Raw genomic sequence first — 27,892 nt, forward strand, 5'->3', positions numbered from 1 at the left:
GTAGTGGCTGAACCGTCACGATGGTCATGGGTCTCTCCGGCTGTTCTGTCGCCTTGTGTATGACACACTCTGTGCATTCCTTGTAGACCTTTCTTATTATTTCTTCCATACTTAAAGCATAGAAGTGATTCCGGATCATCTGTACAGTCTTTTCCACCACAAAATGACCTCGGTTCTCGTGCATCCACTTACACGCTGACTCGCATCTCCTTCCCAGGAGACGCCAGCGCTCACTTCCGCTCCGGTCCGCTGTGTGCCGTAGGTTGCGCACGCACGCTCGTGCCCGGTCTTAAAGGGCCAGGGTGCACACAAATCAATCATCATCAACTGCCATAATTCCCTGGACTATAAAAAGGACCCTGCCCTTCTGATCCTTGCCTGAGCATTGTTAGTTTATCCCATGTCAGTCTTGAAAATGGTCCCTTAGTGTTATACCGTCCCTGTTGTTACCTGTGCCCCGTTTCCTGTATCCCGTGCTGTGTTCCTGTTCCTGAGCCTGTAGAGTCGTGTTCTTACTGCATCTGCTGTCGTCTGCCTCATCCAGTGTCATCTTCCGCGTCCAGTTTGATCCGCCACGTCTGGCGGTACCTGCTGCACCCACCTCCATCTGTGCTAAAGCCTCGGGTACTGTCTGAACTATTCAGGTACCCTAGTGCGGGACTTTGTATTGCTGGGGTGCTCTGTTGTTTGGCAAGCTGCCTCCCCGCTACGGCGGTGCAACCTAGTGGGTCCACATACCCACAGATCATGACACCAAAGCTTTACAGAAACAGGAGTTTTCCAAATGGGATATTTCCTTAATTATTAGCAACGAATTGAGAGAAATGCGTCATCTGAATTCATAAAGGAATTAATTGACTCACTTCCTAAAAAGGACACATTGGGTGAAATGTTCAAAGAGATTATTGATATAGATAGGATAATTCTCAAGTTTAATGACCATGGCTTGTTAAAGGAGAAGTGAAATTGATCACTAATGACATTTTTTCTCATTATAGAGTTTTTTCAAAGTCATTTTAAACACTATCTGACATTTTTTCCTTTTTGGTTTATTTAATAGTCATTTTAATAAGAGCATGGAATGTCTAACAAGATATATTGTTAATCTATAGTAACAATGTTTGACTAATGATTTAAGAGAAAAAATAAGTTTACTACTTACATTATGCATTATACCTCATCTTTGAGAGGTTTCTCTATTGTGGAATGGGCATGTGGGGACGTTTGGTCATTGATTGATAGGAGCACATGGTGACATTTTGATTTTGTTTTAGCTAATAATAAGTTTGGCTAATAAATGGTAATGCTACATACTCTGTTATCTGTTTGTTGCAGTATAGCTGTGTCGGCAGAAAGTGCACATTTAGTGAAAAATGAGAAATGTATCCTGATAATTATCAAAAGATTTATTATTAGGTTATACTTATATGTTATATGTGGTTTATGTGTGGTCCACATTGAAGTACTTCATATTTAAATTTAATATTATGCGCATTAATAAATGAGGATTATAGTTGGGTAAATAAATTAATAATAATAATAAGAATAGGAGTTCATATACAGTCATTCTGGTTATATACTTGTTTTAACAAAGTAAGGGCCTGCGCTATTGATTCCGTCAAAAGGACGGAACCCTGTCTCAACGCGAACAGACGGAAACTATTAGCTAGGTTTTCATCACCATTGAGTTCAATGGTGAGGGAAACGGAAGCAGAGGTTTCCGTTTGCCTTTCCGTTGAGGGGTTAGCCCGACGGAAACCTCAGACGGAACCACTCAGCGGAAAGCGACGGTAATGTGAACACAGCCTTACCCACAAAAGGTATACATGTGTGAGATTGGATTCTCAGTTTGAGAGTGTCTGGTAACAAGATGGTATTGTGAGTGACTGGTATGCGTGCTGAACTATTTTTGTAACGGAAATGGTTTATTTAAAATCATCATACCAGAAGTAATATGAAAAAGATTTTTATATGTTAGTGTTATATTTTAGTCTATGATTATTTGATATTAAAAAGGTTCTATTGGCATATGATGACACATAATGTGCACAATATGTTTCATCATTTGTGTTAATTTACATAATATTGACATATACTAATTAAGGATAATCGGATATAAGGAAACAAATATTTAGCTATTTTTCAAAACTATATTTATGATTTATAACAGGATCCTTTCTTTAAAGTATATATGGTATACACATTTACATATGCACACACATACACATTCGCATACAAATACAAACATATTGGGAATATTATGTAGAAATAAAAAATGCAAATAAGGTAAACTTATTTGGTCTTTTATGGAAGAAAATGAATATAATGGTTTAGAAATTTATATAATGTTGACGCATATCAATTAAAGATATAGTTTAATATATACATCATAGGGTATTTATTAAGGTGTTGACTGAAAATATTCTGTGATGGTCTTCTCTATTGATATTTATTTTCTATAAATGTTCTTTCTATATACGTGACAGATGTACAACACACACAGGCATATATATATATATATATATATATATATATATATATATATACATACATACATACATACATACATACATACACATAAATATGGAATATATTTTAAGGTTTACTAAGAGATCTATACAGAATGACATCATTATAGATAGGTTTAGTTAATATCTACTTTTTATGTGCATCAAATCATAGTTCACCATAACATTAATGTTATGGTAATTTATTAATGAACATTATAAATCTATTGCAATTCATTTATGGACATTTCATTTATTTGATCTATAGACATTTATTAACACAAAGAATAAGAGAAGAAGTAAAGAAGTCCCTATGACTATTGTATCATGACTATTGTCTGATGATAAATTTGTATATTTTGAGGGTTCCAACGCATCTCACCCTCGAGGGGGAAATGTTAAATACTGTATATTGTGTTATAATATAAATGCTATTTAATAGAACTAAAGATACATTATGCTGATGTTGCAAACATAGATCAGATATTTCAGTATCATAGGAATACATGAGTAATTACAATTGGAGGTATTCCAAATGTGGACACCAATACCACCTAAATATTAAGACACGCCTATATTCTGGGGTATTTATGACCTCCAGTGTTAGACATGGGGGGTCATCCAGGGAGATGCCCAAGGCCATACACTGATTCCAACGATGAAGACACACATCCAGGGCCAAACAAGATGGAAACAATAAGTGTCCCATGCAATGACTTTGTAAGATGATATCTTTAGTTGTTAGGGCCAAAATGGGCTGGTGTAAGGACCCCTACTAAACTGATGATTAGTAGCCTGCAGTGTGGTAGTCATCATTATAAAGTGAAGCAGTGCGGTTTGAGTATATCTCATATACTAACTCCCAATTAGTGGATGACAGTGATGCTCCATTGTCATAGCCAGCAGAGGTATCAGCTGCGGCTTAGTAGATCAGAGCTTAGGGATCTCTGGAGTGGCACTATTCTGGTAAACCTTGAGAACAAGTAAAGCTCCATGACTCTGAATTTATCCGTTTTACATGAAGTTACACTTTAAATTACCTGTATATCTTTTATATATTGTTCTGTAGCCTCAGCATTTAAAGCATGGGTCAGGTTCTTTGTAATATCTTCCTCCAAAGCGTTCACTTCCATCAATGTTTTTAGTACTTCACTTCTCTTTGCCACAAATGCCTCTGTCTCATTTACATGACATTGTTCAATGGTTGAATCTGCCTCTCTAGAATATAACTGAACAGCTACATATAGAGAAACAAAAAAATTGTTAACAATCACTTCACTTGTTCTAAAGCAAAAAGAAAAATATTGAGTAGCAACAAGATTTTGCTTCTTTGTAGTCATTATTGTATATGATGTATTTAACTATCTAACAAACCATAAATGATACATTTTTCCCAGAGACTGATAGATAGTTATGAGGAACTCCTGCTGGAGGTTATTTCTGCCAAAGGGGGCAATACAAGGTATTAAAGCCACTTACTTTTTCACTTCAAAGTTAATGAGTTTTTTGTTCAGTTACATCGCATTTATCTTTTATATACTGTACCACTGTATGTGAATGGAGTTCAAATATGTTAAAATAGTAAATATTTAATGCTCAAAAACAATTTCAAAAAAAGTACATTTGACTAAAATAGCCTGCAAAGGCACATAAAATATGATCAATACTCAAAATGATATTTAAATATAATAAATACACAAAATGGACAAAAATATTAGGACACCTAAACATTACACCTGCAAGAGCTTTATGAAATCCAGTTCTAAATCCATAGGCATTAATATTGAGCTTTTCCCCCCTTTGCAGCTAAGACAATTTCCACTATCCTGTGAAAGCTTTCTTCAAGATTTTGTGTGACAGTAGGAGTTTTCGCCCATTCATCCAGAGAAGCATTTGTCAGGTCAGACACTGATGTTGGACGAAAGGGCCTGGCTGCCAATCTCTGTTTTAGTTCATCCCAAAGATATTTGATGAGGTTGAGGTCAGGGCTCTGTGCTGGCCAGTCAAGTTCTTCCACACCAAACTCACACAACCACCCAACAATCTTTGACTACTAGAAGAGCATGTTACCCCCCTGACCTACATGTGAAAATGGTTCCCTAATACAGAAGGGTGAGAAATTCGTACATCCCTCCTCTGGTCAGGAATTTGATATTAGGTTTTTCCTCACGTGCAACAGTGAATTTAGAATTAATAATAATGTAATCTGGTGCCCCTGCTCCCATATTTACGTGGGAGAGACTACCACTACTGACAAATTGAGGTTTAATAGCCATAGATCCTCTATCCGTACGAACAAATGTGATTTACCTGTCCCTAGGCATTTTGCTGAAATGGGCCACTCGGTACAGTCTATGAAATTTATGATCATTGATCATATTCCCCCACTAAATCCTGGAGGAGACAGACATCTTGTCCTTAAACAAAGGGAGGCCAGGTGGATACACTGCTTGAAAACTCTGCACCCTTATGGGGTGAATGTTAAAACCTATTAAACATTTTTAGTTAAAAAAAAAAAAAGGGACTTCTTTATGGTGATCATTTGCCCAATAAGAGAGCTGGGAATGTGCATAGCCCCATAGTGTTAGGGTGAGTGTAACCCCTTAATGACCAGCCTATTTTAGGCCTGATTGACCAAACTATTTTTTACGTTTTTTCATTGTCCCATTCACAGAGCTATAACTTTTTTATTTTTGCATCGACATAGCTATATATAAGGTCTTGTTTTTTTGCGGGACAAGTTTTATTTTTTAATAGCACCATTTTGGGGTAAATACAATTTATTGATTAACTTTTAATTAACTTTTTTGGGAGGGAAAATAGAACAAAAAACGCAATTTCGCTACTCTTTTTTTGCATTCTAAATTTATGCCATTTACCATGTGGTGTAAATAACACAATAACTTTATTCAGCGGGTTGTTACAATTGCAACAATACCAAATTTATATAGTTTTCTTAGGTTCTACTACTATTACACAGTAAAAACACTTCTTTTTCAAAATTATTTATTTTTGTATCTCCATATTTGAAGAGCCATAACTTTTTTATTTTTCCGCCGATGCAGCTGTATTAGGTCTTTTTTTTTTGCGGCATGACTTGCAGTTTTTATTGGTACCATTTTGGAGTATGTGTGACTTTTTGTTCACTTTTTATCAAAAAAATTTCAAAGCAGGATGCACAGAAACCAGCAATTCTTGCATTGTTTTTTATTTTATTTTTACGGTGTTCACCGAGCGGGTTAAATAATGATAAATAATAAATAATAGCTTTATAGTTGGGGTCGTTACGGATGCGGTTACTACAGGGGGACTATATGTGGGGCACTATCTACAGGGGGTATTGACAAATCAAGGGTAGGAGCAGCACTGTGATTCCTTGCCTGTTAAGGCTGGTGCTCAGCTTTCAAACAGGGAGTGACCTCTCCCTGTACAAACGTGTATCCAAAAAAGAGAGATAGAAGCAGCACTCAAAAAAACTCTGGTTTATTCATCCAGCATGGATGAATAAACCAGAGTTTTTTTAAGTGCTGCTTCTATCTCTCTTTTTTATCTACAGGGGGTTATATGTGGGGCGCCATCTACAGGGGAGCTATATGTGGGGCACAATCTACAGGGGAGGCTTCATGTGGGACACAATCTACGGGGCGGCTATATGTAGGGCACTATATACAGGTGTGACACAGTGTATGGTGCTATTACAATCAGGGACACAGAGTATTGTGCTATTATAATCAGGGAAAGAGTGTATGTTGCTATTATAATCAGGGACACAGTGTATTGTGCCATTATATTTAGGGGTACAGTGTGCAGCACCATGAGAATTTTATCTTCGTTTATAGGTGCAGAAACGTTTGAAAAGTGAGAAGCTGAAGACATCTCAGCGGCAAACTGCAGAAATGGATTGTGGCCGGGAGAAGTCATCATAGAGGTCCAGACTGGATGGAGAAGAAAAGAGAAAAAGAACAACCAGAATCTGAAAATTCGTCAAGGTGACTCACTTAATGTAAATGTTTATTCTGCCTTTAATCAGTACTGTAGTTAATATATGATCTGCAGCGAGATGATGGGTGGTATGATTTTTCATTTGAAGTGGTATGATTATCCTTACCATTGTTCGGGCCATTCTCGGAGCTGTAGTTTTACGCCTATACGGCACGGGTTGCACTAAATTCAGCTGTATTTCTGCTGGTGCTGTATTTATGTACTGAGCTTTGTTCTGGTGTTGTATTTATGTACTGAGCTTGGTTCTGGTGCTGCATACACTACCGTTCAAAAGTTTAGGGTCACTTAGAAATTTCCTTATTTTTGCAAGAAAAGCCAGTTTTTTTTCAATGAAGATAACATTAAATTAATCAGAAATACACTCTATACATTGTTAATGTGCTAAATGACTATTCTAGCTGCAAATGTCTGGTTTTTAATGCAATATCTACATAGGTGTATAGAGGCCCATTTCCAGCAACCATCACTCCAGTGTTCTAATGGTACATTGTGTTTGCTAACTGTGTTAGTAGGCTAATGGATGATTAGAAAACCCTTGAAAACCCTTGTGCAATTATGTTAGCACCACTGTAAACAGTTTTGCTGTTTAGAGGAGCTATAAAACTGACCTTCCTTTGAGCTAGTTGAGAATATGGAGCATTACATTTGTGGGTTTGATTAAACTCTCAAAATGGCTAGAAAAAGAAAGATTTCATGTGAAATTCGACAGTCTATTCTTGTTCTTAGAAATGAAGGCTATTCCATGCGAGAAATTGTCAAGAAACTGAAGATTTCAAACAAAGCGGTGTGTACTACTCCCTTCAGAGGACAGCACAAACAGGCTCTAACCAGAGTAGAAAGAGAAGTGGGAGGCCCCGCTGCACAACTGAGCAACAAGACAAGTACATTAGAGTCCCTAGTTTGAGAAATAGACGCCTCACATGTCCTCAACTGACAGCTTCATATAAATAGTACCCGCAAAACACCAGTGTCAACGTCTACAGTGAAGAGGCGACTCCGGGATGCTGGCCTTAAGGGCAGAGTGGCAAAGAAAAAGCCATATCTGAGACCGGCTAATAAAAGGAAAAGATTAATATGGGCAAAAGCACACAGACATTGGACAGAGGAAGATTGGAAAAAAGTGTTATGGACAGACGAATCGAAGTTTGAGGTGTTTGGATCACATAGAAGAACATTTGTGAGACGCAGAACAACTGAAATGATGCTGGAAAAGTGCCTGACGCCATCTGTCAAGCATAATGGAGGTAATGTGATGGTCTGGGGTTGCTTTGCTGCTGGTAAAGTGGGAGATTTGTACAAGGTAAAGGGATTTTGAATAAGGAAGGCTATCACTCCATTTTGCAACGCCAATTTCATCCTACAACAGGACAATGACCCAAAGCACACCTCCAAATTATGCAAGAACTATTTAGGGAAGAAGCAGGCAGCTGGTATTCTATCTGTAATGGAGTGGACAGCGCAGTCACCAGATCTCAACCCCATAGAGCTGTTGTGGGAGCAGCTTGACCGTATGGTACGCAAGAAGTGCCCATCAAGCCAATCCAACTTGTGGGAGGGGCTTCTGGAAGCATGGGGTGACATTTCTCCCGATTACCTCAGCAAATTAACAGCTAGAATGCCAAAGGTCTGCAATGCTGTAATTGCTGCAAATGGAGCACTCTTTTAGAAAGCAAAGTTTGAAGGAGAAAATTATTATTTGAATTAAAAATCATTATTTCTAACCTTGTCAATGTCTTGACTATATGTTCTAGTCATTTTGCAACTCATTTGATAAATATAAGTGTGAGTTTTCATAGAAAACACAAAATTGTCTGGGTGACCCCAAACTTTTGAACGGTAGTGTATATGTACTGAGCTTTGTTCTAGTGTTGTATAGATGTACTGAGCTTAGCTTGGTTCTGGTGCTGTATTTATGTACGGAGTTTGGTTCTGGGGCTATATATATGGACTAAGTTTTGTTCTGGTGTTGTGTATATGTACTGAGCTTTGTTCTGGTGCTGTATATATGTACTGGGCTTTGTTCTGGTGCTGTATTTATGTACTGGGCTTTTTTCTGGTGCTGTATTTATGTACTGAGCTTTGTTCTGATACTGTATTTATGTACTGAGCTTTGTTCTGATGCTGTATTTATGTACTGAGCTTGGTTCTGGTGTTGTATTTATGTACTGAGCTTTGTTCTGGTGCTGTATATATGTATTGAGCTTTGTTCTGGTGTTGTATATATGTACTGAGCTTTGTTCTGGTGCTGCATATATATACTGAGCTTGGTTCTGGTGTTGTATAGATGCACTGAGCTTGGTGCTAGTGCTATATATATGTACTGAGCTTTGTTCTGGTGTTGTATTTACATACTGAGCTTGGTTCTGGTGCTGTATATATGTACTGAGCTTGGTTTTTGTTTTGTATATATTTACTGAGTTTGGTTACATAGTTACATAGTTAGTACGGCTGAAAAAAGACACATGTCCATCAAGTTCAACCAAGGGACGGGAAAAGGGAAGGAAAAATTTCTACACATAGGAGCTAATATTTTTTTGTTCTAGGAAATTATCTAACCCTTTTTTAAAGCCATCTACTGTCCCTGCTGTGACCAGCTCCTGCGGTAGGCTATTCCATAGATTCACAGTTCTCACGGTAAAGAAGCCTTGTCGCCTCTGCAGCTTGAACCTTTTTTTCTCCAGACGGAGGGAGTGCCCCCTTGTTTTTTGAGGGGGTTTTACAAGGAACAGGATTTCACCATATTTTTTGTATGTGCCATTAATATATTTATATAAGTTAATCATGTCCCCCCTTAGTCGTCTTTTTTCAAGGCTAAATAGGTTTAATTCTTTCAATCTTTCCTCATAACTTAAATTCTCCATGCCCCTAATTAGCTTCGTTGCTCTTCTTTGTATTTTTTCCAACTCCAGGGCATCCTTTCTATGAACTGGAGCCCAGAACTGAACTGCATATTCTAGATGAGGCCTCACTAATGCTTTGTAAAGTGGTAATATTACATCCCTGTCCCGTGAGTCCATGCCTCTTTTAATACACGACAATATCCTGCTGGCCTTTGAAGCAGCTGATTGACACTGCATGCTGTTATTGAGTTTATGATTTACAAGTACACCCAGATCCTTCTCAACAAGTGAATCCGCCAGTGTAGCTCCCCCTAGGACATATGATGCATGCAGGTTGTTGGTACCCAGATGCATAACTTTACATTTATCTACATTAAACTTAATCTGCCAAGTGGATGCCCAAACACTTAGTTTGTTTAAATCTGCCTGCAATTCATGAACATCTTCCATAGACTGAACTATATTACATAGCTTGGTGTCATCTGCAAAAATAGAAATAGTGCTATTAATCCCATCCTCTATATCATTAATAAATAAGTTGAATAATAGTGGTCCCAGCACTGAACCCTGGGGTACACCACTTATAACTGGGGACCATTCAGAGTAGGAATCATTGACCACAACCCTCTGGATACGGTCCTTGAGCCAATTCTCAATCCAATTACAAACTATAGTTTCTAAACCTATAGTCCTTAATTTACACATTAGGCGTCTATGGGGGACAGTGTCAAATGCCTTTGCAAAGTCCAAAAACACTAAATCCACAGCGGCCCCTCTGTCTAGACTTCTGCTCACCTCTTCATAAAAACAGATTAGGTTAGTTTGACAACTTCTGTCCTTAGTAAAACCGTGCTGGCTGTCACTTATAATGCTATTTATTGTCACATAATCCTGTATATAGTCCCTCAATAGCCCCTCAAACATTTTCCCCACGATGGATGTTAAGCTTACTGGTCTATAATTACCCGGGGAAGACCTAGAGCCCTTTTTGAAAATAGGCACCACATTTGCGCTGCGCCAGTCCCTTGGCACTATACCAGTCACTAGAGATTCTCTGAATATTATGAAAAGGGGGACAGAAATAACTGAACTAAGCTCTTTAAGAATTCTAGGGTGTAACCCATCTGGTCCCGGGGCCTTGTGCACATTTATTTTATTTAATTTAGCTTGGACCATATCTACATTCAGCCAATTCAGTATATCAACTGATATATTAACAGCACGGCACCGTTCTAGTGCTCTATATATGTCTTGAGCTTTGTTCTGGTGCTGTATATATGTACTGAGCTTGGTTCTGGTGCTGTATATATGTATGAGCTTGGTTCTGATGCTGTAATTATGTAGTATATATTTTTAATAACAAAATTGCAGGGCAGATGGAATTGTTTTCAATTCATTGTATATTTAATGGGAACCTGTCAGGTGGTTTTAATACCTTGAGCCACCACCATGCGGTAATACATGACCTGACAATATTTCCAAATATTCTCCTGTATGTTTTTTTCAGATGCAGCAAAATGTATAAAATTAATTTTTAAATGGCGCACACTATATGCTAATTACTCATTAAAGTGTCATGGGGTGGTGCCGCTATCCTGAAGAGTCACATAGTCCTGCCTCCAAACACACCTTTCCATGCTTGATTTACATCCCCCTGGTTGTTATACATCACTACCAGTGTCCTCCAACTTTCTCGGATGCGCCATTGCCTTGTACTCCTTGGGCACACCGTGCAGTGAGGTGTAATCTGCTCGGCTGCACCGCACATGCCAGTACAATGCAACGACACATCTGCAAGAGTTGGAGGAGGCTGCTAGTGATGTAGAACAGTCTGGGGGATGTCAATCAAAATCTGGGGGGCGCCATTTCAATTTTCAGGCAGCAGAAAAGCTAGAATCGGCCCTGGGGGAGGGACAGCATTTGCAGGGGCGGGATAGGGCTAGCAGACATGCATCTTGATAGGCACGTCTGCTAGTGGTAGAAGTTAGAACACGCCTCTTGGACAATGAATGCACCTCCAGAGAGGAACAGGAAGGCAGGGCAGAGGTCATGCGGTGAAGTTAGTGTGGTACTCACCTCCTGCCCCAGCTAACTTTAAACTGATCGGCCAAAACTAGGGAGGGATTAATTATACAGCAAGGGGGGTCCATCTAACTCACTGCAGAGGACTCTATGGGGGGGATAATAATTTCCACCCATGTAGCACTCAGCAGTCAGACGCTCAACCCTCCCCCCGCTGCTGTATACGAAACACTGAGGGCTCTGTGGGGGATGGGAGGATTATTCCCCCCTTCATAATGGAGTCCCCTGCTGTCACTTATATGGTTAGACCCCTCCTTTCAGTATAATCGCCCCCTTTCCATAAAGTAGTTACTAAAATATTGCAAGGGGAGGTCAGATTGTGTGGGTCTGAGCCACTAACTGCTGAGGTCTCTATGGGACTCAGGGACACCCCCCCCCCCCCACACAGAGACGTCAGAGTCAGACACTCAGACCCTCCATATAGCCCACCCCTGTATATAGTGTATATATACACTATACACAGGGGTGGGCTATATGTGGAGCACTATATACAGGGGTGGCTTACCTGTGGGGCACTATCTACAGTGGGGCTATATGTAGGGCACTGTCAACAGGGGCGGGCTATATGTGGGACACTATATACAGGGGTGGGTTACCTGTGGGGCACTATCTACAGGGGGGCTATATGTAGGGCACTGTCTATAGGGGTAGGCTATATGAGGGACACTATATATAGGAGTAGCTATATCTGAGGCACTATCTACAGAGGTGGGCTATATGTGCACGACGTCAATAGGGGGAGCTAAGCTATATGTAGGGCAGCACGGTGGCTCAGTGATTAGCAATATTGCCTTGCAGCTCTGGAATCAATATGTGGGCACTATCTACAAGGGGCTGTATGTGGGGCACTATCTACAGGGGCTTCTATGTAGGGCACTATCTACAGAGGCTCTATGGGGGTCACTATCTACAGGGGGGCTATGGGGGCACTATCTACAGAGGGATCAGTGTGTGTGTGTGTGTGTGTGTGTGTGTGTGTGTGTGTGTGTGTGTGTGTGTGTGTCAGTGTATGGTACTATTATAATCAGGGACACAGTGTATGGTGCTATTATAATTAGTGATGAATGTATGGTGCTATTATATTTAGGGGTGTTGAGAATTTTATCTTTGTTTATAGGTGCAGAAATGTTTTAAAAGTGAGAAGCTGAAGACATCTGAGTGGAAAACTGCAGAAATGGGCTGTGGTCTGGACCGGATGGAGAAGAAAAGAGAAAAATAACTAGAATCTGAGACATCACCGGTGAGTCACTTAATGTAAATGTTTATTCTGCCTCTAATCAGTAATGTAGTCACTGTATGATCTGCAGCGAGATGATGGGTGGTTTGATTATGATATGACTTTTTTTGTGTGAAACAGCATCCCCCAGCATATCCTTACCATTGTTCGGGCCATGCTGGTAACTGTAGTTGTACGCTGTACAAACCTATACGGCAGGGGTTGCACTAAATTGAGCTGTATTTGTTATGGTGCTGTATATATGTACCAAGGCTTGGTTCCGGGGCTGTATATATGTACTGAGCTTGGTTTTGGGGCTGTATATATGTACTGAGCTTTGTTCTGGGGCTGTATATATGTACTGAGCTCTGTTCTGGTGCTGTATATATGTACTGAGCTTTGTTCTGGTGTTGTATTTATGTACTGAGCTTTGTTCTGGTTCTGTATATATTTACTGAGCTCTGTTCTGGTGCTGTATGTATGTTTTGAGCTTTGTGCTGGTGCTGTATTTATGTACTGAGCTTGGTTCTGGTGCTGTATTTATGTACTGAGCTTGGTTCTGGTGCTGTATTTATGTACTGAGCTTGGGTCTGGTGCTGTATTTATGTACTGAGCTTGGTTCTAGTGCTGTATTGATGTACTGAGGTTGGTTATGGTGCTGTATATATGTATTGAGCTTGGCTCTCATGCCATATACATGTACTGAGCTTGGTTCTGGTGCTTTATATATGTACTGAGCTTGATTCTGGGGCTGTATTTATGTACGGAGCTTGCTGATTGAGCTGTAATTATATAGAATATATTTATAATAACAATTGCAGGGCAGATGGAGTTGTTATCAATTCATTGTATATTTAATGGGAACCTGTCTGGTAGTTTTAACCCTTCATCCGCCACCATGCGGTAATACATAACCTGACAATATTTACAAATGTATCTTTTTTTCAAATACAGCAAAATCTATAAAATCAACTTTTAAAATGGTGCACACTTTATGCTAATTACTCATTAAAGGGTCATGGGGTGGTGCTGCTATCCTGAAGAGTCACATCGTCCTGCCCCCAAACCCACCTTTCCATGTTTGATTGACATCCCCCTGGCTGATACAAATTTTTCGGAAGCATCATTGTGTTGTACTACATGGGCATGCACTGTGCAGTGAGGTGTACTCTGCCCGGCTTCATCGCTACACCATGCATGCCAGGGGAGTACAAGACAATGGCGCATCCGCAAGAGTTGGAGGAAGCTGGTAGTGATGAAGAACAGCCAGGGGGGATGTCAATCAAAATCTGGGAGGCTCCATTTCAATTTTCGCCTCAGGCAGCAGAAAGGCTAGAATCACTTTAGGCCTGCAGCCTATAAGGTGCTGGAAAGAATCCCTGCCCAGGCCAGCGTTATGAAATCACTGCACCACGCTGGTCTGCGCATGTGTCTCGATTAGAGCCTGTGGAGCGCTCCGTCCGTCGCCAGAATGGGGCAAGGTAAATACAATATATATTTTCTTTTGGGGGGCTGTGTGGCACTATATATATGGGGGGAGGAGCAGGGTGGCACAATATTCAAGGGGGGATCAGGGTGGCACTTTATACAAGGGGGGGGAGCAGGGTGGCACTATATACAAAGGGGGGAGCAGGCTGTCACTACAGATGTAGCTGCCCTTATCTTGACTTTTAATACATTAAATACACAGTTGCAAAATCCTTTATCTTGCCTTTTTCAATGGCTTTTGTTATGTCATATCACGCTGCAGCAAGTTGTCAGAGTCCGGATAAATATGGCTGCATCCGTATATACAAGGAGGGAGAAGGGTGGCACTATATACACAAGGGGGCGCAGGGTAGCACTATATACTCTACGGAGCAAGGTGGCACTATATACAAGGGGGAGCAGGGTGGCACTATATACAAGGGGGGAGCAGGGTGCCACTATATGCAAGGGGGGAGCAGGGTGGCAATATATACAAGGGTGGAGCATTGTGGCCCTATATACAATGGGGGAGCAAGGTGGCACTATACACAAGGGGGAGCAGGGTGGCACTATATACAAGGGGGAAGCATGGTGGCACTATACAGGGGGGGGCTGTGTGGCACTATATACAAGGGGCTGTGTAGCACTACTAAGGGAGGCTGTGTGGCACTATCTACTAGGGGGGCTGTATGGCACTTTTTACAACGGGGAGGGCTGTCCCGCTATCTACAGGGGTCTGTGTGTGGCGCAATCTACAGGGGTCTGTGTGTGGCACTATCTACTAAGGGGAGCTGTGTGGCACTATATATAAGGGAGGGGACTGTGTGGCACTATATACAGGGGGAGCTGTATGGCCTATATAAAGGGGGGCTTTATGGCGACATCATCAGGGGGGGCTATATGGCACTATCTACAAGGGGGAGGTGGGGGCGCTATCTACAAGTGGGTGTGACACTGTCTACAGGGGGGGACTGTATAGCACAATCTACAGGGGGCACTATCTATAAGGGGGGCTGCATGTGGCACCTGGGGGGGGCAGTCAAAAGTTTGCCATGGGGCCCAGTCTTTCCTAGTTACACCCCTGTATGTATTTATATCTATGTGCAGTCATATGCATATCTATATATTGTAAGCCTGTGGCTGGGAAAGTACTTGAGGGGTTGTATATCTCACTTGGCTGGTTAATATAGATGAGGTGAAGAATCCAGGAAAGTTAGGTTTCTCAGCAAAACTTAGTTTGTTGAGGCTTTTGCTTTGTCTGTTTTTCAGGCCTGGATTCCTATGGAATAGCAGATAGGATTTATAGATGCATTGCCACTCCCCCCCCCCCCCCCCCCTACTCCAGTACAGGGTTTCTCGTAGCCCAAATAAATACAGGTGTGCTAAATGGGCTATTTAGGGCTGCAGTGAATGCAGTACTGTGTCAGAGCCTGGGAAACCACACAAGGATAGTGTGGAAAGCCTGATTCAAGGTACAGAGTACTCAAGGTTTTTAATAGGTGAGGAAACCTGTTGTTTTGTTAGTGCTCAGATGGACAAGGTGTTTGTTTTATTTATATATGGCAAATCTTGTATGCTTGATAAGCAGTTGTTTTTTTTGGACTGCAATAAACTCAAGTGTGAACTTTAACCTGAATGGCAACCACCCCCAAACGCATAGATCCCGACAGTATGTAACAACATGGTTAAAGAGGCTCTGTCACCACATTATAAGTGCCCTATCTCCTACATAAGGAGATCGGCGCTATAATGTAGGTGAGAGCAGTGCTTTTTATTTAGAAAAACTATCTATTTTAAACCACTTTATTAGCGATTTTTAGCTTTATGCTAATGAGTTTCTTAATGCCCAACTGGGCGTGTTTTTACTTTCGACCAAGTGGGCGTTGTACAGAGGAGTGTATGACGCTGACCAATCAGTGACCAGTCAGCGTCATACACTCCTCTCCATTCATTTACACAGCAGCATCGCGTTCTTACTAGAACACGATGTGCAGCCACATACACACACATTAACGTTAATCAAGTGTCCTGATAATGAATATACATGACCTCCAGCCTGGACGTCATGTGTATTCAGAATCCTGACACTTCTGAATCTTTTCTGTGAGATTACAGCAAGCCACGTGTAATCTCGCGAGATTACGATGTAAACGAGATTTCGTTTCCCTTGCTGGAAATCTCACAGAAAATATTCAGAAGTGTCAGGATTCTGAATACACATGATGTCCAGGCTGGAGGTCATGTATATTCATTATCAGGACACTTGATTAACGTTAATGTCTGTGTATGTGGCTGCACATCGTGTTCTAGTAAGAACGGAGTGCAAGAGAGGAGTGCATGATGCTGATTGGTCAGCGTCATACACTCCTCTGTACAACGCCCACTTGGTCGAAAGTAAAAACACGTCCAATTGGGCATTAAGAAACTCATTAGCATAAAGCTAAAAATCGCTAATAAAGTGGTTTAAAATAGATCGTTTTTCTAAATAAAAAGCATCACTGTCACCTACATTATAGCGCCCATCTCCTTATATAGGAGATAGGGCACTTATAATGTGGTGACAGAGCCTCTTTAAAATATGGACATTTAATGTGGTTAGCACTATTGCCTTGCAGCGCTGGGGTCCTGGATTCAAATCCAACCAAGGACAACATCTGCATAGTTTGCGTGGGTTTCCTCCGGGTACTCTGGTTTCCTCCCACACCCCAAAAAAATACCAATAGGGAACTTAGATTGTGAGCCCCAAGGGGGACAGTAAAAGAGGACCTCTGTACAGCGCTGCGTAATATGTTGGTGCTATATAAGTAACTGAAATAAATAAATAAAGAAATAAATTAATAATATACATATAGACTGATTATATATGTAAGGAACAAATGAGATTCCATAAAGGCAATGCTTTTCCTGCTGGAAAGTGAATACTGTATTTTTCTTCCTTTATATGAAATACTTACTATTGTCTGACACGGTTTCACTAATGAACGCATTACTCAGCTCAGTCTTCAAATCATTTCTAAGTCTAAAGACAAAGCAAAGACAGATTATATAAAATGTCTCGGCATATAGACTAAATAAAGAAAATCTTCTTTAATGTACTGTATTAATAATAGTAAACTTAAAGGGCATGTATCATCAGAAAATTACATATTGCTATTTATGTCAAACATATTTTCTTAAAGATGTGGGCGATTTTCCATATTGCTATCTATAAAGTGATATGGCAAAGTTATATAAAAGTGCTTTTCTGGTTTTATGTAGATTATGCTTATTCACAGTATAAATATAAATTTATAATGTAATTTATTTATTAGTTTTATCATTATTAGTTTGCTGTCAATGAATGAGAACATCCTTACAAACCCCTACATAGGCTGACACTACTAATACATCTCTGACTGTCCGTTTTTCCTGAGCTCAGCATCAGAAGGGATGGACACTAGCCGCTAATATGTCTTCCCACACTCAGGAGCACAGTGCCTGCTTCTAATGAACCAGCAGCGGCCCTGATCATTGTCCCCATAATCTTCCAGCAACAAAGCTGTATACATTACTGTGTAAATTCATGGATATATGTTCAGCCTCCCTCTCACCCCCTTCCTCACCCAGCGTCTTTGCAGTTCTGCTCTTCGCAATATGATCCCTCAGTCGCTCTAAGTATATTCATGCCTCATAGTTGTAGTGGTTTTTCAGTGAATGCAGAGACTCTGAACAATTACAGACAGTGCAATGACAAAGTACAGGAGGAAATATGTCTCTGACACGTGGAGAAACAAGCATTTGTCCTTAACCTCTTAACGCCGAAGGACGGATATATCCGTCCTCTGCAGCTGCTAGTTCGCGCAGGAGGAAGGATATATCCGTCCTGTGATGGCGCGGGTACTGACACTGTACCCACGCGATCAGCGGCAGGAGCACGGCTGTTATATACAGCCTGGCTCCTGCCGCAACTGCCGGAATCGAAGTGCGCTCCGATTCCGGCAGTTTAACCCATTAATCTAATGTGTTTGACAGAGGGAGGGATCTCCCTCTGTCACCCCATCGGCGCCCCCGCAAAGAAATCGCGGGTCGCCGTCGGGTTTCCATGGCAGCCGGGGGTCTAACAAAGACCCTCAGGTCTGCCTTCAACATCTGCCTGTTAGTCGATGCCGGAGACATGGCCTAACAGGTTGCCTGTCAGTTTTACACTGACAGGCAATAATGCTTTGGTATACTAAGTATACCGAAGCATTATATATGCGATCAGCAGATCGCATAGTGAGGTCCCCTGGTGGGACTAAAAAAAAAAATGTCAATCAGTTAAATAAAGTTGGTGAAAAAAAATAAAAAATTATTACAGTGAAAATCAAATAAAACTACTTTTTTTGCCCAAAAAGTGGTTTTATTTAGTAAAAGTGTCAAAACAAATCACACATACACATATATGGTATCCCCGCGATCGTAACAACTTGAACAATAAAATGAACACATTAATTAAACTGCCGGATGAACGGCGTCCAAAAAAAACGCAAAAAACAACGGCAAAATTCGCTCTTTTCTCCCATTCCCCCTATAAAAAATTAAATCAAAATTAATCTATAAGTCCTATGTACCCCAAAATAATACTAATGAAAACTACACATTGGCCCGCAAAAATCAAATAAAACTACTTTTTTTGCCCAAAAAGTGGTTTTATTTAGTAAAAGTGTCAAAACAAATCACACATACACATATATGGTATCCCCGCGATCGTAACAACTTGAACAATAAAATGAACACATTAATTAAACTGCCGGATGAACGGCGTCCAAAAAAAACGCAAAAAACAACGGCAAAATTCGCTCTTTTCTCCCATTCCCCCTATAAAAAATTAAATCAAAATTAATCTATAAGTCCTATGTACCCCAAAATAATACTAATGAAAACTACACATTGGCCCGCAAAAATCAAGCCCCCATACGGCCACATTGACGGAAAAATAAAAACGTTACGGCTCTTGCAATGCGGCGATGCAAAAACAAGTAATTTTTTTCTAAAAGGCTTTTTATTGTGCAAACGTAGGAAAAACATATAAAACCTTTACATATTTGGTATCCCCGTAATCGTGTCGACCCATAGAATAAAGTGAACATGTTATTTACACTGCATAGTAAACGGTGTAAATTTATAACCTGAAAATCAATGCTGGAATAGCTGCTTATTTTCAATACTCTCCTAAAATAAAGTTAATAAAAGTTAATCAATATATTATAAGCATCTAAAAATGGTACAATTACAAAATACAACTCGTCCCGCAAAAAACAAGCCCTTATACGGCTATGTCGACGGAATAAAAAAAAAGTTACAACTAATGGAATGCAACCATGAAAAAGCAAAAAATAATCCTTGGTCATTAACGTGCAAAATGGCCCGGTCATTAAGTGGTTAAGATACATTACAATCTTTATTATGCATTGCATTATTGATTTATGTACGTATTAAGGAAAATAAAGCATGTGCCCTTCCTCTTCAGTGCTTCTTTTTATATACATGTTTATATATTTCAGTACAAAACATGCTTTTTTCGATCCATTGTTATTAATAAATTGCCATTGATGAACACCAATTGGACAATAGCTGTTTTTCTTTTTTTAGAATTATAAAGGACTAAGGCCTCATGCACACGGCCGTGCCCGTAATCACAGTCCACGATTGCGGGCACGGCCGTCCGCCAGTGCCCGCAGGTCACGCGCCGCATTTTCGTGCTGTGTTACCATACAAAGTATGGCAGCACGGCCCGCAAAATCCGAAAAGTAGGACATGCTCCATATCTCCCAGCACGGTTCTATGGCACGGACACCTTTCCGTAGCGTTATGGAAAGGTGTCCGTGGCCAATAGAACCGGGCGGGTCCGTAATTGCAGACCGTAATGCATATTGCATTACAGAGTTTTTCCACGGTCGTGTGCATGGAGCCTTAATCAGGGAAATAGGGCGATTATTGTTTTTATTACATAAAACTTTTATTTATTTACTTTTCTAAAACATTTTTTTTATTACTTTTTTTAACTTCTTTTTTTACACTTACTAGGGGACTTGAAGACCTGATCTTCTGTTCCGCGGTACAATACACAGCACTACTTATTACTTATACAACAGACAGTCAGTCTAATATGCTTCCACACATGGCCGACCAGAAAGCCGTTGCTAGGCTTCCTGGTTGCCATAGCAACCATCGGCACACCACGATTTCTCACTGGGGACTGTGGTACAGAAGGAGCCCCCTCCCTCTGTCTCAATCACTTAAATGCCGCTGTCGCCATTGTGATTACAGCTGACACCAGCTGAAGATGAAGCGAGCACAGCTCCTGTGCCCGCTTCATCCTCAGGGCGTTACTGCACGCCCATTTGCGGTAACGCACCACTAAAAAAGACGTACAAGAACAAGTGTGATTCACTGCTTATGACAAAAAAAAGTTTAACTACAGGGTTGATTACTAGCGGATTCCCGCATTCTTGCAGTGAATCAATAGAGTACCACTGAACTTCCCTAGGAGTTGCAGCATAGAATATTGAATTAATAATGGTGTATTTTGCACCAATGAAATTGGAGATGGTATTGGCGAGACTTGCGGCTAATATATTTAACCTCTTGGCGAAATACAACTTACTATTATGTTGTTGTCGCCAAGGTCTTAAGGCAACACAACGTAACTGTACATTGTGTTGCTGACGCTGGCTGAGAAGCTCCATCGCCAGTGGGTCTCGACTGTATATTACAGCTAGCTTCCGATCCGGCCAATTAACCCCTTAAATGCAGAGCTTAAAAGCGAGCGCTGCATCTATGGGGTATACCAGCAGATTGGAACCCAGCGATGTAATCGCGGGGTTTCAATAGGTACTTTGGCAGACCGGAGGCCTAACAATGGCCTCCTGTCTGCCAAGTGGGGCCTAAAAGGTTTCCATCCCCAGAAACATGATGGCACAGGCTCAGAAGCTGAGCCTGCGACATCAGCCGTGGGTGTCAGCTGTATGTTACAGCTGACATCGTGCTGTAACAGCAGGAAATAGAGCTAGCACCAATCCCTGCTATTAACCCCTTAGATGCTTAGAAGTTTGAAGCCGATTAGCATTGCTGCTGTTATGGAAATGCAAGTGGAGCGATACCTCAAGGCTGCTGAAGGCTGCCAGGAGAGTGTGTGCACGTAAACGCGCAACTGTGTGGGCAGCACGGTGGCTCAGTGGTTAGCACTATTGCCTTGCAGCGCTGGGGTCCTGTGTTCAATTCCAACCAAGGACATATCTGCATGGAGTTTGTATGTTCTCCCTGTGTTTGCGTGGGTTTCCTCCCACACCCCAAAAACATACAAATAGGGAATTTCGATTGTGAGCCCCAATGTAAGGCTACTCTAAGGTATTAGTCAGAGCCAACCACAAGGTGGGATGGACTTTGCTGCTCAGGTTGTCTTAACAGAGTGTCATTTTGGATAAGAACGGCAATGCAGGCAAACCTGAGCTGGAAACCAGACATCCAGTAAGTTAACTGAAAATCTAGACTAGAGGTAATCAAGCCACGGTCAAAACCAGCTGGGAGCGGATAATCAGAATTGGCAAGCAGAGGGTTAACGAGATCCAAGCCGAGGTCAGTATACACAAGGTCCAAAAATCAGACGTGCAGGAGCAGTCAGGAGCTTGATTAGAAACCAGGAGATATGAAAATTCACAAGTAAAGACAGGTGGGAAAAGACCGGTATAAATACAACTCCACAGCTGATTGGCAGAAGGACAGAGAAGAGAGATAGGCAAAAAAAGAACTGCCCAGAAACTAGACAGGTTGTCATAGCGACCTTAACCCCTTCACGACCACCCAACGTAGATTAACGGGTTGCAAAGCTGGTCGTTGTGCCTGCAGCCCGTTAATCCACGTGTGCTCCTAACAGAGCACACAGGCGCTCCCCGCAGCCCGGCATCTCCCAGTACAGGCTGCTACTAGCAGCCTTAGTACTGGGGGAAAACATCGGGTCGGATCACAGCGGTGATCCGAACCGATTAACCCCTTAATTGCGGCAGTCAATAGTGACCGCCGCATTTAAGTTCTTATAGCAACATCGGCACCCCGCTACGCGATTGCGGGGGCCGATTGTTGCGGGGGGCGATTGCTATGGCAAATGGAAGCCTAACAAAGGCTTCCTATCTGCCATTACGTTAGCCGATTAGGCCCCGCCCGGAGGCGGAGCCTGATCGGCTTGCTGTCAGTGAACAACTGACAGTTCTAATACATTGCACTACATGGGTAGTGCAATGTATTAGAACATCAAACAAACAGTTGGACCTTCAAGTCCCCTACTGGGACTAAAGAAAAGTGTAAAAAAAAGTGTAAAAAAAGTAAAAATAAAAGTTCTAAAAATACAATAAAAGTTTCAAATAATAACACAAAACACAATCGCCCTTTTTCCTTTATCAAGTCATTTATTATTGAAAAAAATAATAAAGCCATACATATTTGGTATCGCTGCGACCGTAACGACCGTAACTATAAAAATATTATGTTATTTATTCCGCAAAGTGAACGCCGTAAAAAAAAACTAAAAAATACTGACATAATTGCTATTTTTTGGTCACTTTGTCTTCCAAAAATTTAAATAAAAAGTGATCAAAAAGTCGCATGTACCCAAAAATGGTACCTATAAAAACTATAACTCGTCTCGCTAAAAATAAGCCCTCATACAGCTCCATCCACGAAAAAATTAAAACCGTTATGGCTCTCACAACTTGGCGACAGAAAAAATCCATTCTCTTTCCAAAGGTTATTTTATTGTGCAAAAAGTTGTAAAACATAAAAAAGTTCTATAAATTAGGTATCACCGGAATCGGACTGACCTGCAGAATAAAGGTAACGTGTAATTTATAACGCGTGGTGAACGCTGTATAAAAAGAATTTAAAAAATAATGTCAGAATTGCTGTTTTTTGGTCACCTTGCCTCACAAAATAATAGGATAACATGTGATCAAAAAGTCTCATGTACCCCAAAATGGTACCAATAATAACTACAGCTCGTCCCGCAAAAAAAACAGCCGTCATACCACTACGTCTATGAAAAAATAAAATTAGTTAAGGCTCCAATAAGCCAGGAAATAAAAATATGCAGTTGTGCCGGCCCGAGGGAAACATTTCTTCTGTTTCAAGTGGCGAATTATAGAGGTCCCTAAAATTAGGGAACCAGGAAGGGGAGGGCCCAAACATATCTGCTGAAAGCGAGGGTGCCCGTATTATACCAGGACAACACTTCTCAGCAAAATTCCTCAAACTGCAAAGGTGCGGAGTGTGGACCAAAAGGGGGATAAGAAAGGACACAGTTTATCAGTGCGACACCGGCCTGTGCAGAAAGGATTGTGTCACAGCGTAACACACATCTATGGATCATTTTATTGTTTACCCCATTATTATACCACCTGACTATGCCCCTTATATACTCCGCCCGGCTTACATGTACCCCCACATTATAAACGGAAACACCAGTAAGACTCAATACAAGACTACTACAAGCAAAATCCACACTCCAAAAGCCAAATGGCGCTACCTCCCTTCTGAACCCTACAGTGTGCCAAAACAGCAGTTTACTTCCACATATATGGCATCGCCATACCCGGGAGAACCCTTTGAACAATTTTTGGGGTGTGTGTCTCCAGTGGCACAAGCTGGGCGCCACATATTGGCATATCTATAGAAAAAAATCCCATTTTCACTCTGCAACATCGAGTGCACACCAATTTCTGCCAATCACCTGTGGTGTTAATATGCTCACTACACCCCTAAGTGAATACCTTGAGGGGTGTAGTTTCCAAAATGGGGTCACTTCTGGGGGGGATCCACTGTTTTGGTCCCACAGGGACTTTGCAAATGCGACATAGCGCCCAGAAACCAATCCAGCAAAATCTGTACTCCAAAAGCCAAATGGCGCTCCTTCCCTTCTGAGCCCTACTGTGTGCCCAAACAGCAGTTTATGACCACATATGTGGTATTGCCGTACACAGGAGAAGTTGCTTTACAAGTGTTGTGGTGCTTTTTTTCATTTATTTGTTGAGAAAATGAAACATTTTCAACTAAAACTACGTCTTATTGAAGAAAAAGGATTTTTTTTAATTTTCACTGCCCAATTCTAATAAAATCTATGAAACACCTGTGGGGTCAAAATGCTCACTACACCCCTAGATGGATTCCTCAAGGGGTGTAGTTTTGTGAATGGAATCACTTATGTGGAGTTTCCACTGTACTGACACCTTAGGAGCTTTGCAATAGTGACATGGTGTCAAGAAACCAATCCAGCAAAATCTGTGCTCCAAAAGCCAAATGGCGCTCCTTCTCTTCAGATCCTTGCCGTGTGCCCAAACAGCAGTTTATGACCACAAATGGGGTATTGCCGTACTCCAGAGAAGTTGCTTTAAAAATGTTTTTTTTTTTTTATTCCTTTATTTGTTGAGAAAATGAAAAATTTTGATCTAAAGCTACGTCTTATTGGAAAAAAAGTATTTTTTTTATCTTCACTGCCCAATTCTAATAAAATCTACGAAACCCCTGTGGGTTCAAAATGCTCACTACACCCCTAGATGGATTCTTCAAGGGGTGTAGTTTCCTAAATGGAGTCACTTTTTTGGTGTTTTCACTGTTTTGGTCCCTTAGGGGCTTTGCAAATGCGACGTGGTCTCCGCAAACCATTCCTGCTAAATTTGAGCTGCAAAAAACAAATGTCGCTCTTTCCCTTCTAAGCCCTGCCGTGTGTCCAAACAACCGTTTATCACCACATGTGGGGTACTGTTTTGCTCGGGAGAAATTGCTTTACAAATGTAGTAGTGCATTTTCTCCTTTTAGCCCCTGTGGAAATTAGAAAAAATTAGCTAAACCTACATTTTCTTTGAAAGAATGTAGATTTTCATTTTCACGGCCTACTTCCAATAATTTCCCCAAAAAACCTGCGGGGTCAAAATGCTCACTATACCCCTAGATAATTTCCTCAAGGGGTATAGTTTCCGAAATGGGGTCACTTTTGGGGGATTTCCACTGTTTTGGCGCCGCAAGAGCCTTTCAGACCCGACATGGTGCCTAAAATATTTTCTAAAAAAAAAGGAGGCCCCAAAATCCTCTAGGTGCTCCTTTGCTTCTGAGGCTGGTGCTGCAGTCAATAAGTGCACTAGGGCCACATGTGGGGTATTTCTAAAAACTGCAGAATCTGGGAAATAGATATTGAGTTGCGTTTCTCTGGTAAAACTTTCTGTGTTACAAAAAAAATAGATGAAAAATTAATTTCTGCAAAAAAAAAAAAGAAATTTGAAAATTTCACATCTACTTTGCCTTAATTCCTGTGAAACATCTAAAGGGTTAAGAAACTTTCTAAATGCTGTTTTGAATACTTTGAGGGGTGAAGTTTTTAAAATGGGGTGACTTATCGAGGGTTTCTAATATATAAGGCCCTAAAATCCACTTCACAACTGAACTGCCCCCTGTAAAAATATATTTAAATAGGTATTACCCTCTTACAATTTTATATATAATATGCTAGAGTAATTCACACTAGGTGTACACCACCAATTGTCGATATATGAAAAAGGAACGGGGAGTGGGAAAAGTAGTGTGTTTTGTAATTGCAAAAAAATAAAAAATACTTTATTATTAAATTTATATTAAAACAATGTTAGATGAAAAAATGATGTTGCGCCAAAGTCCCCTAAATTGGCGCACTATGACAAATTATGTCTGATTAAGATTGCTCCGGATTGTAAAGGATATATATGTGTCTAACCTCCCCCTTATTTAGTAATAGAGAGGAAACTATAAGGGCGGGTTCACACATAGCGGAATTTCACTTAAATTCCGCTGCGGACACTCCGCAGCGTTAATCCGCAGCGGAGCCGTTTCTCCATTGACTTTCACTTTAATTTAGCAGTGTTCGTTTACACGATGCGTACAATTCCGCTGCGGAGCATAGGCTGCGGAGCGGAATTTGGTGTCCGCAGCATGCTCTGTCTGTTGCGGAGCAGTGGCGGACTGGTTGCGGACTCATGGCGGAATTTCTCCATTGACTTCAATGGAGAGTCAAAATTCCGCAATGAAGTCCGCAAATCTTATGTGTGCTGCGGAGCGTATTGTTTTTACTACCATGACATTTCTTCATTCTGGCTGGACCTATGTATTTCTATGTCTACAGCCAGACTGAGGAAGTCAATGGGGCTCCCGTAATGACGGGAGCGTTGCTAGGAGACGTCTGTAAATAGTCACTGTCCAGGGTGCTGAAAGAGTTACGCGATCGGCAGTAACTGTTTCTGCACCCGGGACAGTGACTACCGATCTCAATATACATGTATCTGTAAAAAAAAATGAAGTTCATACTTACCGAGAACTCCCTGCGTCTGTCTCCAGTCCGGCCTCCCAGGATGACGTTTCAGTGTAAGTGACGGCTGCAGCCAATCACAGGCCAAGCACAGGCTGCAGCGGTCACATGGACTGGAGCGTCATCCAGGGAGGTCGGGCCGGATGCCGAAAGAGGGACGCGTCACCAAGACAACGGGCGGTAAGTATGAATTTCTTTGACTTTCACTAGGGAAAGTGCTGTCCCTTCTCTCTATCCTGCACTGAATAGGGAGAAGAGAAGCACTTTTCCTGCAGTCCGCAGCGGCCAGTCCGCATCAATTTTCTGCACATTTTGTGCAGATCCGCTGCAGAATCTGCAACGCAGATTCTGTGCGGCATTGATGCGGACAGTTGCGGAGGAATTCCGCCATGTGTGGTCATGCCCTAATAGTCCCTAAACCAGAAATTGGGTTGTTAAATAATTGCAAATAACTGTCCCCCTCAGTGTCAATGATGAGACAGTCTGATTGCACATGAACCCAGAGGTTCCTTCAACGGGCTGTAAATGAAGCCCAGCGGTGGAGAAACCCATGTATTAATGTGACTGTAATGGGTTACATGTACATGTGTCTTATATGAATAGACACAGCACAGCAGAGTTGCAACTGCTGCATACTAGTAACTGAACAGGAGAAGGGATTAGACTGGGCCACAGTCTGTAACGGGCGGCTGGTCCGCTGAATTGCCTTGGTAGTGATCTAAAGTATCTGTAAAATTCCTATCCGGCAGTATAATCACTTCCCCCCAGCTGATGTATACTAACAACCTAGCTATCAGGGTTTACAACAATTTATGTGGGCTAGCAAATAGGCTGCGGTCAGCTGAGTATTTATGACTGCACACAGCAGCAAAGAAGCCCCCGTCAAAGACAAACACTGTGTGTGTTGTCTTATTTGTCACAGCTCGATGTAGCAGAGCTGTAACTGCTACATTCAGGTCTCCAGCCCTGCAAGGAGACCTGACAGGCCAGCCACGCTCCCGGGCAAACAATCACACAGGCAGCGCGCCTGGACTGCGTTCTCCAGCTCCACACAACAGTGAGTACTCTGCCTAACAGGCAGTAAGGATATTGTACCACTGTTTGTTTGTCTGTGCAAGATAAGGCTGCCTGGTGAGTCGCGTATATGTGGGGAGGGCTGCAGGGAGCCGAGCTGCTGTCAGCTGTTTGAGTACGATCCTGTCTCAAACTTAGCTCAGCTCCGTGCACTCATGCACAAAGAGCTGCTCAGGCAGCCCGGCGTGCAGTATTGCCGTGCTTGTTCCCTAACTGTAGCAGATATTCTGCTGATTTGAACATTAAACTGCTATTAGCAGTACGGAGCAAAGTGTTTGGCATCTAACATTGGTGATATTTAAAAGACACCCGACGCGCGTTTCGCCGGTACTTCCGGCTTCTTCCAGGGGTGGCAGCCGCCGGA

General features: G+C 41.4%; 1 protein-coding gene across 4 annotated transcripts in view; it reads right to left on the reverse strand.

The window, feature by feature from the left end:
• Positions 1 to 27,892, reverse strand: part of C4H6orf118 (chromosome 4 C6orf118 homolog) — an 88,197-nt gene that overhangs the window by 30,306 nt on the left and 29,999 nt on the right. For all 4 annotated transcript variants that reach the window (XM_075864325.1, XM_075864323.1, XM_075864324.1 and 1 more), the window contains 2 exons: positions 17,069 to 17,133; positions 3,548 to 3,744 (listed from right to left, as the gene is read on the reverse strand). In XM_075864325.1, coding sequence (XP_075720440.1) covers positions 3,548 to 3,744; positions 17,069 to 17,133 — 262 coding nt within the window. The remainder of the gene's footprint in view (positions 1 to 3,547; positions 3,745 to 17,068; positions 17,134 to 27,892) is intronic.

Source organism: Rhinoderma darwinii, chromosome 4, assembly GCF_050947455.1.
Source record: "Rhinoderma darwinii isolate aRhiDar2 chromosome 4, aRhiDar2.hap1, whole genome shotgun sequence".
NCBI classification, from domain to species: domain Eukaryota; kingdom Metazoa; phylum Chordata; class Amphibia; order Anura; family Rhinodermatidae; genus Rhinoderma; species Rhinoderma darwinii.